The sequence below is a fragment of the Micromys minutus genome (genome assembly GCF_963924665.1).
Source record: "Micromys minutus genome assembly, chromosome: 18".
Classification (NCBI taxonomy): domain Eukaryota; kingdom Metazoa; phylum Chordata; class Mammalia; order Rodentia; family Muridae; genus Micromys; species Micromys minutus.
Window position 1 is genome coordinate 41,088,118 of NC_137953.1, and position 24,363 is coordinate 41,112,480.

At 47.2% G+C, this 24,363-nt stretch overlaps 1 protein-coding gene across 1 annotated transcript in view; it reads left to right on the forward strand.

The window, feature by feature from the left end:
• Positions 1–24,363, forward strand: part of KIAA1549 — a gene marked incomplete at both ends in the record, with an annotated part of 117,517 nt that overhangs the window by 42,081 nt on the left and 51,073 nt on the right. The window contains 4 exons of the mRNA XM_080932182.1: positions 13,374–16,076; positions 19,422–19,510; positions 20,495–20,672; positions 23,789–23,916. Coding sequence (XP_080788308.1) covers positions 13,374–16,076; positions 19,422–19,510; positions 20,495–20,672; positions 23,789–23,916 — 3,098 coding nt within the window. The remainder of the gene's footprint in view (positions 1–13,373; positions 16,077–19,421; positions 19,511–20,494; positions 20,673–23,788; positions 23,917–24,363) is intronic.

Consider the following 24,363-nt stretch of genomic DNA (forward strand, 5'->3'; position numbering starts at 1 on the left):
GGGAATCAGACCTGAGTCCTCTGCAGGAGCAGCTGCTGCCTAACTGCTGAGCCCTCTCTCCAGGCCTGTGTTTTCTTTTTTACAGACATGATCTCACCTTGTAGCCCTGGCTGGCCCAGAACTCACTATGTGAGAGGTCAAACCTATTCCATCTTGAGACCAGCCTCCATCTTAAAAGAAAAAGAGCTTAAAATTTTGACCTGCAGCTGAGCCCAAGCTACATCCAAAGACCAGGAAGAACCCCGTGGCATGTCTCTGGTCCATGCCCCAGAGTTACTCCCTAGCTACTTCCTAGCAACAGTCAATCAAACATTAGCCTGATTGTTTTAGATGTACTTTCAGACCGTTTATGATTGATTTTTCATGGTTTTGCCTCAAAGCACCCACCTGTTGGCTTTAACCCCTTGCTTGCTTGTCATGTCCTAAGAAGCCTTATCCTGACGAGGGCTTGGTGCTGCTCCACTTCTGTCCTTCTGCGTCAGGGTTGACAGAGAGCCCAAGCTTGAGTTTGCAATAAAGAGACCCTAATGTGACTGCATCAAAACCGGCTCCTTGGTAGTCTTTTGGGGCTCTGGGCTTCACCAACACTTCCTGGCACAGCATATGTACACAGGCTAGCCTTGAATGTACAGAGAGTAGCCTTGCTCTACCTCCTCAGTGCTGGGCCCAAGGCTGTTTGATTCTATCCCCTGCTGTGGGTTTTTGAATTGGACTTCTGAAATTTCATTGTGCCTTATTCACTGTTACATTACTATGAAGAAACACCGTGACCAAGGCAACTATTGTAAGGAAAACATTAGTTGGGGTCTTGCTTACAGTTCCAGAGGTGGTGTTTCTTCATGGCAGGGTACATGCATGGTGCTGGAGCAGTAGCTGAGTTATATCCAGGTCCACAGGCAGAGAGACTCTGGGCTTGGCATGGGCATTTGAACCTCAAGGCACATCTTTCAGTGACACGCTTTCTTCAACATGGCAGGCCACAGCACTCAATCCTTATAATCTTTTCCAATAGTGCCACTCTCTGGTGACTAAGCATTTGAGTATGTGAGCCTATGGGAGCCATTGTTCAAACCACTATACATTGTTCACCAGATTTCCAAGAGACCCCTTCCCCATGCTCATACCCCTTTTTGATAATCTAGATTATAGAGGGTTCGGGGGCACCTTGGATGACATCATAATTAGATAAAACACAACCACAGATCTCAAGAGTTACAGAAGGTAGTTAAAATGTGCCTTTCATTGTAAATAAGGTTTCTTATGAGATTCCTAGAAAATTGCAGGTTTATAGCCAGAATAAACAAAAGTCCAGGTATGGGCAGGCTTAATTATGATTCATTACTATTTAAGGTCTGTCTGTCTGTCTCTCTCACTCTCTCTTGCTTTTTGTTTGCTTTTTGAGACATGGTTTCTCTACCTAATCCCGGTGGTCTTAGAGCTCACTCTTAGACCAGGCTGGCCTCTTACAGAGATTTGCTTACTTCTGCTTCTGAGCACTGGGATTAAAGATGTGCCACCATGCCTGAGTATTTAAAGATTCTCATTAGATATTATCTCTTTACAAGAAATACAGCTTGCTCGATGTAGACCGCCTTCACAGTAGATGCTGGAGTTCCTAATTCTGTGACAAAGGGTTCCAAGCAGGCCCCTCTCCCTACTGTTCCCACAGACTTCTCCCTGCTTTAGAGCCACATTCAGAACGAGGGAGGAAGCAAGGTTATGTCTGGGTCTCAGAAGACCTGCCTGTTTCGCTCAGTGCCCAGGATGCCCGTCTCCTACAGATAAGGCTACGTTCTAAGCAGGTCATTCTCAGGACACAATGGTGCATTGGTGGTGGGGAGGAAGGAGGGTGTGTTAACAGTGGTAGAAGTACCTAACTGTGAGGGAGAGCTAGCAAGCCGATTCCCCCGGAGGAGGAGTGGGGCTTTTGAGACACTCTGAGGAGTTGTCTAGTAGGCAGCTGACAATGGTGACTTTATTTTTCTTTGTTGAGACGTGATCTTGCTGTGTGGCCCAAGCTGGCCTTGAACTCCTGTTCTTATGTTTGGACCTCCTGTCCTGCCTTAGATCACCTTCCGCATGCCCCACAAACTCCACCAGGCTCCAAAGCTTTTCCTTCTGTTTAACTTTGCTTCCTCAGATTCTGAAATTTGCCCCCATTCTCCTCTCCCTCCTGATTGCACCCTCTGCCTGGTGTCCAGTGCATCTGTGTGGAGGACGAGCCTGCCTTCTCCTCCCTCTGCCAGGGTGATTTTTATGCAGGACACTGATGTTAAAAAAGCTGCAGTGCTCAAAAGTACCGAGCGGCTCTGTTGTCTTCTGACATTCTCACACCCCTGAGCCGACCTCTTCAGCATCCTTCCCAACTGAATGGAGCCACTGCACATTGTCACAGAAACACATCCGACATTGTACACACTCCCTTTTGTCTCTGCTGGTGCCTCCAGCCAGACTGACCCTTCTCTTGTCTGAGCTTCTAGCTCTCTTGATATCAAAGAAAAGCTTAACGTGGACCTGAATTAGGGTATTAAGCCTGCAGCGTAAGCGGTTTGCCATTTGTTGGGATTAAACCCACCCAGCAAGGGAGGGCTGACCCTCAGTTGCTCTGCCCTAGGCCCTTCCCTTTAGTGTAGCCTTGAATGCCGCTGCCCCTGGTCTGGGAGCGAAAGTGCCTCTTCATGCTTAGTCATGGGACGTCGAGTGCCAGCCAGCTCCTAGTGTAATTGGAGACAGCATTATCTCGGAGCTGGTGGTGTCCTTTTCCCTGTTGTTCTAGGACTGTTTTGGATTAAATTGTTTTAGGAACAGATGGCTGGCAGGAGGTTGTTTTCCCTTTTGTTCCCGGGGAATTGAGGATTTAGCTTTGTTTTGGTTGCTCCAAGTGCTGATGGTCTTGCTCTCCGGGTTGGTAAGGGAGGATCACATCTTGTTTAGGAAAAGAGTAAAAACCAAAGCCAGCTGTGACATCGTCCAATAAACACACCTCAAGGCCTGGAGAGATGGCTCAGTGGTTAAGAGACTGACTGCTCTTCCAGAGGTCCTGAGATCAATTCCCAGCAACTACATGGTGGCTCACAACCATCTGTAATGAGATCTGGTGCCCTCTTCTGGTGTGTCTGAAGACAGCTACAGTGTACTCATACATGAAATAAATAAAATAAATCTTAAAAAAAATTATATACCTTGAATTAATCCAGCATTTTAATATCCTTACCTCATGGAATAGGATCTTGAAAAGAAAGAGTCCTAAACGCCACCGACAACCGTGCTGATGTTTTCAAGTCCCCTTGATGCTCCAGGGGTGTCACTGCTTGTGTGTCTGGCCCTCATGGCCAGAGGAGGAAGTGGGAAGTTGGAACAACCACAAGGAATTAGTCCTAGAAAACCAGAGAATTGGAGAGGGCTGTGCGTTGTTCTCTGGGATGAGCTTGAGACTCTGGCCCTTCAGCTCCCTGTGTTTAGGTTGTGTGTTTCCGAGCTGAAGAGCTCTGCTTTTGATTGGCTGGACTTTTTAACAGCTGCAATTGAAGTCTCCTCAGCGGTGGACAGAGAGGCACGTGTCATTTTAGTGGGGACCTCTCCTTTTTAAATCTGGAGAATGCTTATCATATGACAGTCTAGAGAGCCAGTGGATTGATGGGGTACATGGCATGTGACCTAGGCTTGGTCAGTTGGACCATCTTTCATCCAGGAATGCTGGGATCAAGGGAGGAATGGAACCATGGGGCTGAGCATGCAGAGAGGGCTGAGGCAGCTCTGCAGAGAGACCTAGCTAAGGCTTTACCAAGGACACTCCCTCTCAAGACCCCAGCTACCCAGCCTCTACTGACTTGGGCTTGCTTTCTGAACGTGAGTCTCTAGTGAGTTTGCTCTGCAGTCTTTTTGTGGAGTGGCCTGCTTATGCAGACAGTCTTCCCTTGCAAACACAGCTCTTGGCTGAGACAGCCTTGCATATAGGAAGGGTCACGTTTCAGTCCTCCGTGCCCAGCAAAGCTTCGACCCTCGTTTTTCAGGTGGTGATTTCCAGGAACCCTGCATTGATAGGTAGACAGGTGAACTGGGACCCAGGAAAGGAAATTGAACTGGTTATGGGCGGGGATTAAAGAGCTGGAGGCGGACCCAGATGAGCCTCTAGGCAGAAGGCCAGGGTGTCCAGCAGTTTTCAGTGTAGTGCTTTCTGTTTGAGTCAGGGCTCAAATGCCAGGGTGGTCCAGGCATATTTTAATGAAGAGTGTGACTTAGTCAAAGAAGACGGGTGGGTTTTAAGAAGGAGTGCTTAGGTAGTTGTGAATGTAAAGTCCCGGGGTTGCAGAGCATGTTACAGAGGCAGGTTCCTTTTCTGTGGAACATGCATCACAGTGACTGCTCATAGAGTTCCCACACCCAGTTGTGGCCAGGAACTTGGATTTAGGAGCAGAAGTGTTCCTAACTTGAAAACCTACCTTCTGGGTGGGGGCAGAGTGCCTGCTGATATTTGGTGTCTGTGGCCGGTGCTGTCCTCTGCCCTCCAGATCTCTTCTCCTTCCCCATGTCCCGTCCCCTGCACTGTAGCTTCCTACCCTCTTCACAAACTCATAAGGAATGATGACGCAGAGAGAGGACTTTACCAGAGCTCCCTCAGTCTCACCCGTCAGCCACTATATTTCTGGTCTCGGTCGCTTTCTCCATCCTCTCTGGTTTTTGTTTGTCTTTCCAGCTCACGTGGGTCCGTTCTTCTCCATTCTCAGTGTCTTCCGCCTGGGATGTCAGGACTGCTGGCCGCAGTTGCATCTGAATTCGCCATGGCGTTGATTCAAGAGACAGGTTCTAAAACATCACAGGCCCAGACCCACCCCGACCCCATCCACATTCTCCCTGAGCCCATGCCTAACCTGCCAAACAGAAATGAGTTATTTTAGTTCTCATTTTGAAAGAATTCCAGGGGTGATGGCTCAGCAATTAAAAAAGCACTGTGCCCCTCTCCTACAGCACCTGGGGTTCATTCCCCGTCTCCATGTTGGGAGCTTCTAACTGCCTGTAATTCCAACTCCAGGGGATATAATGCCCTCTTCAGGACTTTATGATCACACACACACACACACACACACACACACACACACACACACAACTCTTTAAACTGTAAAAAAAATTCAGAAACATACAAAAGTTATTAACATGTAGTTCCTGTGTGATAATTCAGGTTCCCCTAATATTAGCATATTGTGTGATCCTAAAAGATTTGAAACTGAGAAATTATCCTTGGGATAGCGGCGTACTTTGTGGGTTCATCAGTCTCACACCTCTGTAATTCAATCCAGAATCCTATCTTATAAGGATTTACCACACCCTCTTAGTTTTCTCACATTTGTGACAGGCAGGTCTTCTGTCCTTCCTTGGCTAAAAGCAGGCCCAAGGCAGCTGGAAGAAAGACACCCAAGCACCTGCCACAGTGGGTGCCACTGTGTGTGACAAGTGACCATATGATGGGGAGATGGGAAAGATGGAGTACCTAGTGGAGAGAGGGGAGAGAAAGCAAAGAACTGGAGACACAAGGCAGTGAGGAACAGGCCGTAAGGACCCTGTGCAAACCACCTCAGGCCACGTTGATTTCCGGGGCCCCAAACTGCTGCTAGGGCCATGTCTGGGTCTCAGGTCCTGCTACAACAAGGGTGTGTATTGATGTCCCAGGCCTGTGTTACCACCAAAGACCATGTAGAAGTCCCTGCTCTGGGCTGCCACCTGAGGCTATGTTGAAGTCTGAGCACTGTGCTGAGCTGGCCCTGCCCCTCTCTGGACACCACCCTGGGGAGGGCTGGCTTGACCCTGGGTGTCATAGGATCTGGTAGCACAGGTACAGGAGAGCTGGCCCTGCCCTCTTCTGCTGAGTGGTTGAGGAAGAAACAGCGCCCCCAGCACTTCACCACCTAAGAGAGAGGGAGAGCTAGCCCTGCCCCTTGTCAGCTGCAACAGAACTGGCCCTGCCCCCTAGTCAGCTACAGCACTTGGGGCTGGGGTTGGGGCAGAGATGGGGACACACACCTTTTCTGGGCAGCACTGAGCTGGCCTTGGTGGCGGGGCTCCAGCTCCTGAGAGAGGGCACTGCTATGTTTGGGCATGGGCGAGGGACCATTGTACCAGGCAGGTGAGCTGGCCCCATCCTTTAATGGCTAAAGCACTCTGGAGACTAGTGTCTTACTTGGGCAGCACAATATAGCCCTGGTGGTGGTGATGGGGTGCGGGAGAGCTGGTGGACTAAGTCAGCTTCCACCCAGGCGGGTATCCAGGGCTTCCACCCAGGCGGGTATCCAGGGCTCTGAGTTGGTTCACCCTAACAGCTACCCCGTCTATGAACTGCTGGAGTGCATGAAGGGGCTGGTTCTGCAGATTCAAAGATGCAGGGTCTCCATGACACTGGGCAACAGCAGGATGTCTGAGAGGAGTCCCTCGAGGATCCAGTATTGATAATATAGCTGAAGCCAGAAGCTTCAGACCAGACCAATGACTCATTGTAATGAACATTTGCAAGTAAAGCTGTTTGGGGGGAAGGGTGTCCTGTGTGACACACTGCAGCTTCCTTGGCGAGATTTTGTTTGTTTGTTTTCTTCTGGGGAAAGGTTGCAAGGGTGGAAGGCAGATATGAAGGGATGGGTAGATGAATGCGATTGGGGCTCATGATGTGAAACTCACAAAAATATCAATAAACAAAAGTTCGTGAGTTTTGTGTGCATGTGTGGGCATGTGCACGCCACGGAGGACGTTTGGGAGCTGGTTTGCTCCTCCCGCCTCGTTAACCCTGGTTTCTGTGTTTCTGACGTGCTGCACTCTTCAGGGGTGCTGTCCTGTGAGCTCCTGACTGCTGCTGCTCTCTCTCCCTCCCATCACTGTTGGACTGTTGGGATTACAGACGCATGACACCACATTCAGCTCCTACTGTGGTGCTGGGGCTCAACTTAGGCGTCCATCTTGTGCGGCAAGTACTGTAGCTTGCTGCTGTCTCCCTGGCCTTGTTCCTTGCCTTTTATGGCCTTGACATTTCTGAGGAGTTGGTGTTTTATGGACCATCTCTGATTTTGGCTGATGTTTTCTTATGATTATCTTTTACAGCTCTTAAGAGCCAAAGGACCTCTTGGGGCCCCTCCAGATGTATCTTGTCTCTCTCTGCTCCAACATGGCTAAACTCTCAGAAAAGTTGCCGACAGAAAACCCTTCCCTCTTTTAATTCCTGGAAGCCAGTCTTGGCATCTTGAGGTGTCCAGTCTCTCTGTCTTGACCCCTGGGGTCCTTTACTTGGTGACCTCTCTGTTGATTCTGCTTTGTCACCTGACTTTTCGGTGTCCATGCCTCTCTCTGGCTTTTCTTCACTTTGGCAGATTTATCTCAGGGTCCCTGTGCCCCTTTGTATAGTAGATGTCACTACAGGGGTTTCCTTAGAATAAGCTCAGGTTCCTCAGACTTTAATGGGCATTCGATCCTCCAGGATCCTTGTGAATAGTAACGCCTGATTGAATGGGGTTTCATGTGGTCCTAGTAGTTGTTTCTGAAAATTGGCAGTCATAGCTTTTGGCCGCCAGATCACCTCGGTAATCTCAGTTTTACATGTATCTCAGTCAGCTCAAGTTCCACCACCGTGGCTGCCTAAGGGATCTCTGTCCTCTTTGGCTCCTGTTCACCTGCTTTTCATGCGGCAGCAAGGGACGCGGACATCAGCGCCCATGACTCTGACCATGTTCCCCAGTGGCTTCCTGTTGCTTTATGATCTTTACTTACCTTTGTGCTTCAGATGCACCATCGTCTCAGGCACTGTCTACTGTTTTTGGTTGTTGTTGTTTTGTCTTTTGGTTTGGAGACAAGGTTTCATTGACTTGGGGCTCTCTGAGTAGTCTACACTGGCTGGCCAGGGAGCCCAGGGATCAGCCTGCATCTCTACTTCCCCAGCTGTGGGATTATAAACTACAGCATTTTTTATGTACCTGGCTTTTACATGGGTCCCAGTGATTCGATTCACCCCAGTCTAACTGAGCCACCCCCCAACCCTGAGGTGAGCTTTTTCATTCTAAGTTTGCTTTCTCCTTTTCAGACACTGGTCTCCTCTGAGGCTCTGTCCCGCAGCATTTCCAGTCCTGTCCCTATTCCACTACAGGGGCCTCCTACCTACCCCACCCCCTCTGTGTCTGCAAACTCTTTTCCTTTACAAAAGGAGGACGGGAATTTATGCCAGACCCCATCCTGGGGCTCGCTGTTTCTTTGCAACACTAACTCAGAAGGCTGTGCTGATGTAGGGGCAGGGCCAGCTCTTTCTCACGCTGTACGCCTGAAGAAGAAAGCCAGTTCTTATACAGCACTGGCCTGAGGGGTCTTACCCATGTTCGTACCTCATTTGCACGTTAGTGTGTGTGCACAGACACATCGGTACACTCTGAGGCTCATTTAGTACTAAACGTGAAAAGCAAACACTTTAAAAACTTCGGAAGATTGCTTAGAAGCACCATTACACCTTTTAGTAGAGGTGACAACTTCTGAAACCTTCCTATCTTTGAAAGTTTATTTATTAAATTAACTTGTTAATAGGCATGTGCGTGCCACAGTGAGCATGCTGTGGTGTGCGTGCAGAGAGGACACACAGTGTGCCTGCAGAGGAGAGAGGACACACAGTGTGTATGCAGGGACAGAGGACAGTTTTCAAGTCACTTTTTTCATCATGGAGGTCTAGGGCTAAGTAGCAAGTGCCTTTCCCTGTGGAGCCATTTCAGGGGCTCAGACGATGATATTTAAAGACACACATGTGCACACGCATGACTGTACACACACACACACACACACACACACACACAAAATTTGGATCAAACTGAGACCAAAAGATACTTGTATTATTGTATCTAATTAATTTAATACAAAATATATTGTATTAAAATTGAGATCCAGAGATATCCCAAAGAGAGACAATAGTCATGACCGAGGCTCTGACACGTAGCAAGACCTCTTTACACCAGGAAGACACTGGCGACAGTCAACTGGAACGACAGGTAGTAGAAGCCGCGTGGCACAGGAAGGGCAGCATGACCTTGGAGGGGAGTCTGCCTGAGTCAGGGCAGGAAGCGGTGCACATTAAAGTGAAGAGTTCCCAGAGCCAGGTTGGCACAAATGTGTGCACCAAGGGGAGGTCAGAGGTCAGAATCAGTGAGGATCAGCAACAGCCAGGTTTTCATCTAATACAGTGGCTGTATGAATAGGCTCACCATCATCTAATGCAGTGGCTGTATGAATAGGCTCACCATCATCTAATGCGGTGGCTGTATGAATAGGCTCACCATCATCTAATGCGGTGGCTGTATGAATAGGCTCACCATCATCTAATGCGGTGGCTGTATGAATAGGCTCACCATCATCTAATGCGGTGGCTGTATGAATAGGCTCACCATCATCTAATGCGGTGGCTGTATGAATAGGCTCACCATCATCTAATGCGGTGGCTGTATGAATAGGCTCACCATCATCTAATGCGGTGGCTGTATGAATAGGCTCACCATCATCTAATGCGGTGGCTGTATGAATAGGCTCACCATCATCTAATGCAGTGGCTGTATGAATAGGCTCACCATCATCTAATGCAGTGGCTGTATGAATAGGCTCACCATCATCTAATGCGGTGGCTGTATGAATAGGCTCACCATCATCTAATGCAGTGGCTGTATGAATAGGCTCACCAACTTTGAGATGTTTGTTTGCTTGGCAAATTTGCTGATGGACATGTCCCCAGACTCAGCATTCTATTTTACACACACACACACACACACACACACACATAGAAAAAGTCACACCAGAAATGTTTATAATATTAATAGCCAGTGGTCCTGCTCTTCATCCACAGTAGAAGGATCAAATATATGTGTCAGAATTCACCTTTAATGAAAAGAACTAAGAATTATAACAACAGTCACTTCTTGCTGTATTGGCTAAGATCAATCGAAGAGCCATGGCTACATACAAAAGAACAAAAACAAAAACCCGTGAAAACAACGTGGAATGAGTAAAGTGAGCGGTGACGAGCTATGTGCCGTGTAATTCTACCTTGATTAGGTTTGAAACCGTGTGTTCTGTGGTGGACGACTGTTGTCAAGGACATGAGAAATATAGGACTCCAAATAATTACTTCTGTGGGTAGTAGGTGAGGAGTTGGGGAGTGGGATGTCAAAGGTCAGGATCAAACCGGATCATGGGTATCCAGGTGTTCTTTGTATGATCATGTAACTGACACACACATACACACACACACACACACACACACACACACAATAGTACTTCTTACTACCTGGTATCTGGGAAGACATGAGGACAGAGATCCCAGCAGGGAATGTTGGTACATTTGGGGCTGGGGAAAGAAGGAAGGCACTACCTCCTAAGTTGGGGAAGGTCAGGTGTGGGGAGGCACTGAAACCCCTCAGGACTCTGAGAACTAGAAGGAGAAAAGTTGGTGACGATCTGCCAAGCTGGTCGTCCGTTTCGTCTGCTTGCTTTTGTGTTTCCAGTCTGAGACGCCCATGGGCTTGTTTGGTTTTGTAGGTTGAATGTCCACAGTGAGTTGAGATGAGTCATCGTGTTTTGAGAACTATACAATTTAGCAACCCCACCCCAGAAACAAAAAACAAGAAAACAAAAAACAAACAAACACAAAACAAAAACCTAAAGAGGCTCCATCTGGAGTAAAGCTTTTAGAGATGGATGACACTCCTGTCCTCCAGGCCAGCTCTGAGAGAGGATGAACTTTTTTGCCAGCATTCAGGCCTGTGGCCTGGCGGTTGGCAGTGGGGCGTGGTCTAAAACAGGCAGGCGCCTTTTGTCATGTACTTTCAGCTCAATTATAACATAACACCATTCGACATGCTTTTCAGCCACTTTGGTTAAAATGGACTGGTTTGGCAAAACGTTTTGTAGGTAGAACATTTTGTGAAGAGCCTACGAAACTGCTTTTCTAGCCTGGACCTTGGCCACCCCCACCCACCCCCACACTCATCCCCACCCATATTTTCAGCCAACTTAAACCCTGTAAGCTTCATTTGTGACAGGAAGGGATTGACGGGTCTTAAAGGGATCCAGTTGGCTGGAAGAGCTCATGATTCAACAATGTTCTGCTGAGGTGAGGAAAGGTTTGGATAGAATAAATGACTTAGAAACATTCAGAATGCCACATTTGTTTTGCCTGCATGAGTCCCAGATAGACAGTCGGGTGGCTCTGCAGCTGAGTTTTAATCACTGTGAACAAGCTGGGATGGTTCTGAGGGCAGTTTCTGGGCACAGCCAGGTCCAGGTGAGTGCCCCACGAGGGGTGTGGAGACAAAGTGGCCCATGGGGACGGGCTCTCAGACCATGTTGGGACAGAAGTGGACACTGCAGTGTTTGCTTTGTCCACAAGGCCCCTAAGTCATTTGCACGGCTGTCATTTGCACGCCCCTTGTCACTGCCTGAGAAACAGCAACTCTCCAACCCCTTCCCTTCTCTGTCCCTAAAGAGAAAAACCCTTTCACTCTTGGGTGATCGAAAGCTTTAGAGCTTTGGAAACTGATCTCCAGGGCTTGAAATGAGAGTCCCTGGTGCCTTTTCTTCGGAGAGAGCCTCACCTGGGCTTTCTAACCTCTTCCTGAATTAACCACAGAGGTAATTCCCTCTGGTTCTCCAGCTGCCGACTCTCAGCAGCTGCCGACTCTCCTGGGGTTTGACAGAGAGAATAAACCCCCCAGGTTGGCACCTTTTCAGTCGGGGATTTTAGGTTTATTTTTAGTCTTTTTGGTCACGTTGCTTTTCCTCATCCCTGCCCTTTTATTTAATTGTAACTTATGTCTCTGGGAGCCTTAAATCATCCACTGGACAATGTTCTTTGTGTTTTATCTCTTGCATCCTCTGGTTCACACAAAGATGTGTTTCTGACTCATTTTAGAAGGGCTCTTGTCTTCTGTTTGGCTCTGACATTTTAAAACAAGTTGCAGCAGAGTACTTTTATTATTTAAAAAATTATGATGTGGATGTGTCTGAGTGTATGTTTTTTGTACCACATGTGTGCAGGAGCCCTAGGGGATCTGAAGAGGAGTCGGATCCCCTGGAACTAGAGTTACAGATGGTTGTGGGCCACCATGTAGGTTCCGAGAACCAATCCCAGAGCCTCTGGAAGAGCAGCCAGCGCTCCTAATCTGTGAACCACGTCTCCAGCCCTGTAGCAGAGTTTTATAGCAGATAAAATTATTTATTCTTTGGCAGACTTTCAAATGTGTACCAACACATTTGAACAGTATTATGAGTTCATAACCTTTTAAAGGTATGCTGGTGTTTTCCTTTTGTTGTTGCCCTTTCTTATGTATTATTATCTATTTATTTTACACAGAGGAGGGTAGCCACTCTTTGCCCTGTGCTTGGTACGTGACAAATGAAGATACAAAGATACAGACAGGAAACTCTACAGCCAGGCTGTAAGACGATATCGAACGCCTAGTGACGCAACCATGAAAGAGTTGGCCATGCTATGTTGTTTTAGGGCTGGGTCAGGAGCACTGACTGCTGTCACAGAGGACCTTGGTTCAGTCCCCAGTTCTCACATTTGGCAGTTTGTATCCACCTGTAATTAACTCCAGTTTCAGCGGATCCGAATCCTCTTCAGCGTTGGGGCTCAAACTAAGCCCCTCCTGACTTCCCACTGAGTTCCACTAAAGCACTGCACTCCTAGGAATCTGTTTTGTTTTAAAAAGTCATGCAACAGAGAAGGGAGTGGCAATTTACACAGTTTACAACTGGTGTGTGTTTGTGACTTTCAGGAGCTAGAAGTATGCCATCCATGAGTCTAAATATCATTTACAAGTTATTGTGTATTCTCAAAATAGATTCACAGAATTTCGTTTCGACTCCGAACTACTCTTTCCGCTGTCCTTCCTTCAGCTCATCTTTGGTTGTAGCTTCTCTGTACCATTGTAGCTGGATAAGAAGTGTGTTTTGTAAGAGCACACAGATTAGGCGACAGCCTTATTGCGAATGTATACCATCATTTGGTATTGTCTAGTTTCCAACTAGAATTTCTGCAAATTGTGACTGTAGCGAATGATTTTTTTAATGTATTTTTATTTTATGTGCATGAATTTTCTGCATTATTTTTATGTGTTAGGTATCTGCAGAGGCCAAAAAGAGGGTGCCAGACTACCTGGAATTGGAGTTACAGAAGGTTTTGAGTTGCCACATGGGTGCTGGGCACTGAACTCGGGCCCTCTGCAAGAACAGCCAGATAGCCAAGAACTATCCCTCCAGCCTTAGTGAATGGGTATTTTTTTAAACGAGTGAATTTTTACATCAGAAGTGGAATGTTAACACTCTGACTTTTTGCATGGCAGCTAACTCAGCTTTGCTTTCCTTACTAGATGACCTCCCCTTGGAACAGCACAGCCATTCGCTACACCCCTCGGAGTTCCTGCCAGAGACAAGCATCATGCACAGTGCAGCACAAGTGACCTTATCAGAGACTGTTCCCGGATCCCAGCCAAGCATCTCTGTCCTTGTCCTCTCCCCTCCGTCTGCTACCGCTTTTGATACAGCCTTTTTAAGCCAGAGACAACAGACTCGAAGTACAGTGGAGCACAGCATCTTTGAGGCAAATTATGGATCCGTGACAAGTAATGAGGTGGCCCTTGATGACGAGGAGATGGATAACTTTTTGCCAGACACTCACTGGACTTCTTCACGGGTGGTCTCCCCAATGCAGTATATCACACCGAGCCCACCAGAGCTACCCCAGGAAATGTCGGAGTCTGGCGTCACCCCATCACTACCCACCATTTCTTTGCAGGATGAAATGCTGTCTGGATGTCACAACACGGTGCAACAGGCAACTGTACGCACAGAGTTGTCCGCTTATTTCAGCATTTCTTGGTCAGCTTTCCTCACCTCTGAGGGCATCATTCCAACTGCTAGTAGGGATTCGGTGCTTCATCCTACGGAAATTGCCAGCCAGTTATCAAGTAAGGCTTTGCCAGAGACGGTAGCTTCTGTAACCGAGAGCGCAGCAAACCTCCTTTTCAGCTCCTGGATTTCAGCGTCTCAGCCGTCAGGCGATGGCATGACTCAACAGCCATCTGTTCCCCTGTGGGAGGTCTCACAGCCTCTAGTGGGTGTCCTGGCCACAAGCACGGACAGATACCCTAATGAGACCACTGCTTGGAGCGAACATCCAGAAGAAGCCATTGCTCTCAGAGCACACCCCGGCACGACCATGTCACCCACAGACCCTGCTTTTAGCAGTCCGCCTTCTGCTTTATTTTCAACCCCGTTTACATCCGAGTCTTTCGCTACCCAATTACCTGGCTTTTCAGATAACTCCTTCCTCTCTAGTGAGGCCACAGAAGCCTTAGAATCTCGGTTCAGCTCCATGGTCCTCAGTTTTACTGATCATCCTCAGGTCCTGAGCACTGAGGCTCCCCTGAGACTACACACGAGGTGTGTGTCTTGTGTTGTCCCATCATCTCAGCAAGAACTGGCCAGGAGTCTCACAGAGAAGCAAACGGGATCAGGGGACAGGCTTGAGACTATGTCTACTGCCTCAGTGGAGACAACTCATCTTTCTCCGTTGAGCAGCGTGGGCACAGACTCCTCGGAACTTGAAGATCCTCAAGAATTTAATAGGCTTTTCCCTTCCAGACCCGTGGTTTCCTTTTCTTCCAGACCTGTGGGGCTGTGGAAAGCCAGCACAGATGTGTCACCTGAGGTGGATGTGAGAGGCATTGCCACCACCCAGGTGTACCCTTCCCACGGCCGCCTCTCCACACCAAGCTTACTTGATTCGACTTTTGGCTTCTCTGTCGCCAGTGATCTAGTGATATCATCCAGTGTGACCCATCTGTTGTCCTCTGTCATCCCCAGCACCCATTTTGACTCATCTTTCTCCTTGACTGCAAATGAAAGCACTTCATCCCTTCCTGCTGGAAACCCAAGCCTTTTCACCTCTCCCAGTCTGGACCCCTCAGCACAGTCTCAAGTTTTCTCTGACCAAGCACCTAGCAGCTCTTTGGACCTGGAGTCTAGAAGCCTTTTGGATTTCACGTCCAGCTTCTTCTCAACCCCACCCCTGGACTTCAGCCTTCCAGCCCCTTCACGGTCAGATGCGCTTGCTTTTCCATCTTTGATGTCAAGTGATCCATCGACCTTTTTTTCTCAAACTTTTCCCACTGTGGCTGAGACCTTTTCACTGTCCAACTCTGTGAATTTGCAATCACTTCAGCTCTCTGTTCATAGTCCCACAAGTCCAGAGCCTTCTCAGCCATGGTCAAGTGCAGACCTTCTTTTGAACACAGTCACTGTTCTTCCTAGTCACTCCGAAATGCCCCCACTTTCAGGCCCCCCCTCTGAGTCTCTCAAGTTCTCCGAAGCATCGAGAGTTCCGCTGAGAGAATCCGATGTTCATCTTACCTCAGCTCTCTCTGAAACTACCTCCGCCTTTGACTTCTCACCCATTCCCCATGAATCCCCCATCCATACACTGGTGCTCTCCAGCTCTGAGCCCACCCTTGGCGTCTCCACAGCTGCGACTCACCTCACTCCACTGCCAACCCTTTTCCATTTGACACCCATTTTAACCGAGTCATCTCCATTCTTGACTCTGATGCCGTCTGATGGCAGTGTGCGTGTGATAGGCCACCACACACCAGTCTTAACCACACCCTCCAGTGTCATTCCAACCAGCACAGAATCGACCTCTGACCCGTACCTATCAGCCTCCTCATCGCTTGTTTCTGAAGTAAGCCCTTCACCTCCGCCCACAAAGCCAGTCATGGATTCATCATTGACACCCACAGATTTACCACCCAGTGCTTCCCCAGAACCAAGTACATCCCTGGAACCAAGCATGCCCAACACCAGCACTGCCCCTGGTGATACTGTGGACTCTGCTCTGAACAGCGAGCCTATGAGTCAGAACCCTCAGGGGAACAGTGTGCCCCCTCCCCAACCCTCCCTCGGTCCTGTCACCACCTCCACGCTTGAAGCCACAGTTGGTACACCAGCACTGGCCACAGCCAAGCCGCCGTATGTGTGTGATATTACAGTTCCCGATGTCTATTTGATCACAACTGGTAAGGCCCTGCTTGCAGTCACCCGAGGTAGAGGACTTCTCTGAGGTGTTTGTGTGGTTATGAGAGACAACCGTTGTGGTTATGAGAGTAGGCGTTGGTTTCTCATAACCTGTGAGTCGTAGTCCTGTTCCTCTGCTGGCCTCATGCTAGCGATCCAGTTACCCAGCCTCTTAATCTGCTTTCACGAGTGTTAGAGGAGGGCCGTAGTGTTACTCGCTCTATTAGGTTACTATAAAGATTTAGATGTATAAGATACACAGCGCCTAGGAAATAAGGACACAAGATTGCATATGAGTTAGTAATTACCAGAAGATCAGGTTTGAACGAACTGTGGAACTTCTGTTAGTGTCTTTGGAACTCATTGCTCAGTGTGTGCAGAGATGCGTGGCTCAAACACAACACAACCCATTCTCCTTTCAAGGCGTGAGCTGGGCAGTTGTGTTGGGATGGCTCCTAATTTCCTACCAATCTCATGTTCTTACCTTTGCTTTTATGCATTTTTTTGTGTCACTTGGATCCGGAGGGGGGAAAGATGGAGGGAACCTTGTGAATTTGGCTACAGGATTGCCCCCTCTTCCGTCTGCAGCCTTGCTTGGTAGCATTCAAACGGCTGAGCCTCTTTCAGTGCTAACCTGCTCTGTCTGCACTGAAGCACAGTTTACCTGAGGGCATACCTGGAAAGACAGACTCATCTCAGGGATAATAAGGCCTTGGGACTGAGGTTTTCTTCACCAGGCTTGACTTGGGTGGGTGTGGTATCTTATGAGCTCCCTTCAGCCGGTGTTTCCTTGGTAATGAGAATGGCAAAAAGAAAACCCCAGAATTCAGATGGTCAGATACAGATGTGGAGGGAAGTAAGAGTAGAACGCTGTCTTTTGGAGGCGGGGGAAGGAAGATGTCCTTCAGTGGCCATTCTCTTGACTGACAGCTAGACCAGATAGTGAGGGGCGTAGGTAGAGAATGAAGCCGAAACAAAATTGTGAAACTTAATCTGCAGATTAGAGCAGGCTAGACCATAGGTAGAAGAGGCCTGATTTACTCATTTATCTGTTTATTGTAGGCTGAATACTTTTTTTTTCTTACAAAACAATCACAAAGCAGCTTCAAAATAGTTGTTTCTACAACTGCTTGAAAAGGCGATTGTAAGTTTTTCAGTTAGAAATCACCACTTTTATGATAGTGATGTGGCGCATTTTATATATTTTTTTTCTGTAGATTATTAGAAGCAATTTCAAGCATCTCTGACTATCAGGTATCGTTCTTAGGTGTACTATGATACACTTTTAATGCTGTTTGGCGTCCTTTTTTGACTGCTCTTTGCACCACAAAGCAGTTGTGTGCCTGCCCTTTAGCAGTTCTGATAATTGGCGGGCGTGCAGCCACACTGTTCTGGACAGACCTCAGATCCTCGGCAGCTACCTGTGTATCGGCTTCTTTCTTCTTGGCAGCTGTCTTCCAGGAAGAGAATCTAAACACACCTAGAAGGATTGATTGATAGATTGGTTGATTGATTGGCTGATTGGTTAGATGGCTCTCTATAATAATGAAGTAGAGCTACTTCAGAGGTGTTGATCCGTGATGGCTTTAGGGGGAATGCTTGGACTCTGACCTCCACTGAGGGGAGACAGGCATCATTTGAAGGTCTCCCTACCTCTCTTCTCTTTGGAGAAACTGTAGATACAAACCAGTTTGTATGATGAATGTTTCTGGGTGGTTCCTATTTCCCAGATTCATGTCTTTGTACCACAGGGTTGCTGTTTCCTGTCTTCCTCAGATTAACCACAGAAGCTGTGGTGGTCAGTGGGGATCACTGAGTAGCTTTCAGCTCTCTTGAGTGGTTCCTTTAGCTGCACAGGGATACTGGAAACCTGCACCTCCTGCCCCCCATGGAGACCTTCTGATTTTGGCGTTCTGTTCCACCTCACCTTCCTCAAGTTTAGCTCCTCCTGCTTTCCCTCCTCCTTCCCTCAAGACCTTCCCCCTCGTTTTGTTTTCTTGTTTATCAGTCATGGCATAGTCTGTCCAGTTAGAGCCTAGCAAGCCATGCTGCGCTGGCTGTTGGTGGCATCAGCCATGGTAGCCAGACTGGACCATGAGTTTGTAGTGACTCCATGAACTAAAGCAGTGACACTCCCTCCTCTTCACCACACAGCAGTCTCTTGCTGGAGAAACAGTCAGACATCTTAAGCCCCTGCTTTTTATAATGAATGGAGAATAAGGAACGATTCTGTCTTAAGTTTTCATAATTAAAATAGGATGATGAAAAGTTGAATAGTGGGACTAGAGAGATGGCACAGTAGTTAAAAGAGCATGCTGCTCTTGCAGAAGACCAGAGTTCAGGTCCCAGCGCCCATGTTGGGTGCCCCACAGCTGCCTGTAACTTTAGCTCCAGGGAGGTCTGACTGACTTCCTTTGTTATCCAGTCACCTGCAACTGTGTAATCTACACACACACATATACATAAATATAGTCTAAAAAGAATAATAACATCAGATACATTATGATTCTACATATGGACTGGAAGGGAAAGGAGAAGCACTGTGAAATAGACGGGGAGGTGTGCTAATTACTGGGGTGTGCATACTGGCACAAGTTTATATTTTATTTATTTAAAAAAATATTTATGTGTGTGTGCACATATGAGTGTGTGTGTGTAAGTGTGTGAGTACAGGTGTTTGTGGAGGTCAGGAGAGGATGCTAGATCCTCTGTATTTGGAGGTTGTGAACTGCTGTGGGTGCTGGGAATTCAGCCTGGGTGTCACCACAGAGTCAGCTCTCTAGACCCAGTACAAATTTTCAACGAAACAATGAATAGAAAGAAGTAGATTTGGAATGAGAAGTGGTTTATACCCTGTATAAAATGTTATTACTTGAACATGAAGAAGAGTTTTCCCTCTTATCTGTAGTAGTTAGTACTTCCAGCATCTGCTTTGAACACTCAGTACAGCTACCCTCCTTCTATGGAGGAAGATATCTCCAGTTCATTGAACAGCATCTCAAGGACTTTAAAAATATTACTTCTGAGAGCTTTTAAAGCCTCATCCTTTGCCATTGGGTGCATAACTGGAGACATTCTGTTATTTGTTGAGAAAAAGGAGGAACTGGAAGCTCCTGGCCCCTGAGTGGGCCACAGGTCTTACCTGATGGGTGGATGCTATGCCCAGCTTTTCCATTTTTTAATAATACTTCACAGCAGTTAGAGCTTTCTACTCTGTCCTTAGTGTGGGTCTTATTTTTCAAAACAAGCTTCCAGCATGCTTCATCTCAGCCATGGCTTCCTGAAGTGGCACCTTCATGCTTCATAATAGCACTAAAATGCATCTGGTGGTTGGCTTTCATTTGTAGTGCTGGCCAGACGAGCTGTGCAGGAGTACATAATTACATCAATTAAAGAAGTGCTGAGAACTCACTTCAACCGTGCGGTGGAGCTAAAGGTGAGACCCTGAGCCTGGGAGTCTGATGTCTGGCATGCTGTCTGAGTCTCAGGGGGTGTGGTAAAAGCCCTGGGCTCTGCACTTGGATTTTTTTCTCTCACTCCCCTCCTGGTACACTAGTTTTCCTCGGCATCTCCATTCATATGCCATTTTACCCTGTGTGGTGGGGGATGTGTTTGTAGAATTGGAATAATCTGTCAGACCAGAGGCAGCATAGTTTGGGGCAACTGTAACAATTTTTCTATCCATGACTTACTTTAATAAGTGACTGGGGCTTATACTAGATTTCAGGGTGAGGGTACTTGTGTCTTTCTGTATATTCAATACAACTGAGATGGATTTCTATGCTGTTTATGTTATGCCCACTGATGGAATCCCTTTCCCAGACGAACTCAGAAAGCTGTGCTCTAACTAGGCCTGTCCCCTGCCTAACCAGAGCCTGAGCCATACTGGCCATGAGCATGTTAAGTGGGCCTGGAACAAGCTAATGAGATGCTCAGAAAATCTCAAAACTGCACCCGATGAAGGAATATCTTACTAATTTTTTTGTACTGAGTACACATTGGAACAATGTCTTCTGTATTAAGTGAAACGTCTTTAAAATTAGGCCCTCGCTCTCGTTCCTCTACCTTTAATGTGGCTGCCATATACTTTGAAATTGTTTAAGTGGCTGTCATCCCGTTTTTTTAAACAGCGAGTCTCAGCGAAACAACTGGTCCTTTATGTGTGGCTTAAACACGACAGAAATCTTGAGTGTTCCGTAACTTACTATTCAGCCCGTCTCACTGGCTGTCCTTCCTGGCTTCTCCTATGCTCCAGTGCTGTTTCTGTAAAAGTTGGAGTCACGTAAAAGAAACACATCAAATAAAACCCTGATTGTCTTTGAAGCATTTATCCTCCCATTGAAGCTGCTGACTGTTTTTTCTGTCTATCACGGGTTTCTCTAAGTTTGAATTGTCTTTTTAAAATTTGTTATTTCCCTAGGTTTATGAACTGTTCACAGACTTCACATTTTTGGTAACATCTGGTCCATTTGTTTACACGGCAATATCTGTCATTAATGTCCTCATCAATAGCAAACTTGTACGTGACCAAACTCCTTTAATCCTGTCTGTGAAACCGTCTTTCCTCGTGCCAGACCCCAGGTTCCAAGTTCAAACAGGTGAGACAGATGAATACAGAGGTTTGGATTTGTATGTAGAATTTTATTTATTTTTTAATGTGTGTGTGTGTGTGTGTGTGTGTGTGTGTGTGTGTCTGTTTAAATTGGGGATGATGTGCCAAAGAGATGGCTCAGCAGGTGAAGGTGTTTTCGGTCAGGCTTGAGACCTGGGTTTGATCTTGGGAACTCACATGGTAGAAAGGAGAGAACCTTTGGGTTGTCCTTTTGTTTCTACATGCTTGTACACCCATGCTTGCTTAACACATACAATAAATGTAAGAACTGGGGATTGTGCACACATTTAGTGCATAGACATGCAGGTAAAACACCCATTTATACACATAAAAATAAATAAAAGCTCAAAAAAAAATTAAAGTGAGTATTGTTCTTCAATCATTCATTTATTTGTTGAGCCAGTCTTGCTGTGGTCCTGGTCTGGATCTGAGTTTCTGATTTTCAGCAGACTATTTGACTTGGCCCTCTGAATAGCTAAGACTTCTTAGGCATCCGTTTTCAGGATATGCAGGGAACTCAGACAGCTGAGCAACAACCCCCTTAAGTTATCCAGTTTAACAGCAGGCAGGCTGAGGAGATGGCCTTGTGAAGGGCGGGCTGTGAGCATCTGAGGCCGCTCCTCTGTGAGAAGCCCCAGCACCAGGGACAGTGACATGAGAGGCTGAACCATGACATGCTGACCGGTCAGTCTGGCTGGCTCACCCAGTTCCAGACTCAGTGAGATACCGTGTCTCAAAAATTAGGTGTAAAGCAATTGAAAAAGACTCCCAACGTTGATTTCTGGCATTTATGTGCATTCGCACACATGGATACGCCCCTCCCCCTCCCCTGTACTCCTTCCCACACACGGTGGGCAAATGAGCAGTAAAGATAGGAAAAAAAAAATTTCCAGCACTGCTAATCAGAGAAATGCACATCAAAACTATAGTGAGATACCCTCTTGCTTGACAACTTACTCAAAAGGAGCAGTTAGCCAATGCTGATGAGGATGCAGAGAAAGGTGATTTCATACATGCTGTGTTTTGTTTGTCTTGATTGTGTGTGTGTGTGTGTGTATGTTTATTTATTTAGTATGTTTATGTATAACCGCTGGCTTTTCTACCCATGCCCCAGTTCCTGAATAAGGACTCGGAGGCTTGTTATTTATTGATAGTGCCTAGGCCTTAAGCTAAGCTTGCTCCCACTAGCTTGTCACCCCTTTTGTACTCACCTAAGTGTTGCCATGTGGCTGGTTTCCTCTTAGCTTCAGACGTCCAGATCCCTCTGTGTCTGGGTGGTGAATCCTGTGCCTCACTGTACCCAGAGTTCCTCTCTCTGCGGGATCCCACCTTCAATTCTATCCCTTGCTATAGACGATAGGCTATTCATGTTATCCAATCGTAAGGTGCCTTAGGCAGGCAAGGAAGGACAGAGGGCGTATAAGCAAGCATTTTCCTGCCATCCCCGAATTGTAGTGCAATGAAAGGCCTTCACCAACATGTACATGTATGCACACATGAAGGTCAGAGGTCCACTTGTGGCATTAGGTTCTCTTCCACCATGTAGTTTCCCAGGATCAAACTCAGATCATCAGGGCTAATGGTAAGTGCTTTTATTCACTGAGCCATCTTGCTGGCTCTGATTTCTTAAAATGTGTGTGTATTTGTGCATTTGTGCATGCACTTACAGTGAGTTTATGTGCACCATAGAGGCCAGAGGGCATCAGATCCTCTGGATCTGGAATTATAGGATGCTGTGAGCCACCTGATGTGGGTTTGGGAACCAAACCTGGGTCCCCTGGGTCCCCTGAAAGAGTAAGGCTTTTTGTTATCCACTGGGCTCTCTCTCAAGCCTCTGCTTTGTTTGTTTGTTTTGTTTTGTTTTTGAAGACCCGATCTTATACAGCTCAGACTGGTCTCACTTTCATTGACTAATCATATAATGTCGATCATATAGTCATTATAGAAAGCTAAGTTTACTATATGGTGCAGGAGTCACATTACTGCGTATAAATACAACGAAGTTAGTATGTTGAAGAGATATCACTGTGTATTTTTGCAGCCATATTCAGTGTTAAGATGGGCAGCCTACGTGTTCACCCACAGCTGGGTAGAGGAAGAATTGTAGCACATGCGCATAAATGAGTATCAGCCACAGAGAACAAAACCCTCCGTTTGCAGGCATGGAACGTTATGCCAGCTGACCTATCAGAGACAGCCAAATGCCGCGTGTTCTCACTTAACTTGTGGAGCTGGATTGGAAAGTGGGGGGTGGAAGAGCGATTTCCAGACAGAATCTGGGGAGGAAAGGTGGAGGGAGGAGGGCTACACCCTCCAGCGAGCAGCTGCAGAGGAGGAATTTGTGCCTTGTGACACAGTAGGAGAAATGCGGTTGACATCCATTAGCTATATATTTGGTTTTTAAAAACTTTCATTCTATCTTCAGTGTGTCAGTGTCTGCCTGCATCTGTCTGTGCACCATGTGTTTGCAGTGCCCCCAGAGACCAGAAGAGGATGTCGGATGGGGCTAGTGAGCTGCCATGTGGATTCTGGGAACTGAACCTGGGTTCTCTGGAGGAGCAATCAATCAGTGCCTAACCACTGAGCCATCTCCCCAGGCCCGCCCACTGCATGTTTCAAAATAGCCAGTAGGGCTGGTTTTGAATATTCTGAACACAAACAATACACTTCTGAGCGATAGATACATCACCGGATGCATGCGCTAAAACGTTACACTAGAACCATAAATATGCAGAAGAAAACAGACTCCTGTCACCCATCCACTGTGTTAACTAGGAACGAAGAGTATGTCTTACAAGGCTATCTTTAAAAAAAATAAAATAGAGTGAAGGAGATGGCTCAGCTGTTAACGGTGGCTCTCAACCACCTGCAAGCTCAGTTCCGGAGGATCGCATGCCTCTTCTGGCATCATGGCACCCATGAAGTACAGACATACGTGCAAGCAAACACCCATACACATAAAATAAAAACAAGCAAATATTAAGAAACGGGAGAAGTAAGACCCCATGGTGGATGAGGGATGTTTCGGTACTGTCTCTCCCTTCATTTCCGGTCTAAGCAGAACCTCGCTCCTGGGACCCCCATTGCTGTCTTTCTTTTTAGTGCTTCAGTTTGTGCCTCCGAGTGTGGATACTGGCTTCTGCAACTTCACACAGAACATTGAGAAAGGCCTGGTGACAGCTCTCTTTGAAGTGAGGAAACACCAGGGGACATATAACCTCACAGTGCAGGTGAGAACACCCCGCGTGTGCACATGCACCGCAGGGCAGAGGACACTGTCCTCCACCGCAATTCGCTGAAGATGCTCTCCATGCTGGGCATACTGTCACACACTTTAAATCCCAACGCTTGGGAGGCAGAGGCGGGTGGATCTCTGTGAGTTCAAGGCCAGCCTGGTCTACTGAGTGGGTTTCAGGATAGCAAGGGCTACATAGTAAGATCTTGTCTCTGGGGGACAACAAAATGAAAAAGACGTGTCCTCCAGTGGAGGGAAGCTAGCTTGGGTGAGCCAGGGCTGACCTTGGCAAGGAATGGGGTCTACACCATGACTTCAGGGTAACTGCAAATCAGGGAGTCATAGTGTAAGCTGAAGAGAGATGGTTGTATGCAGGAAATTCAAGAATGTTCCACATAGGAATGATGTTAGCTACGTGGTCAACGAGGCAGTGCTTGAACAC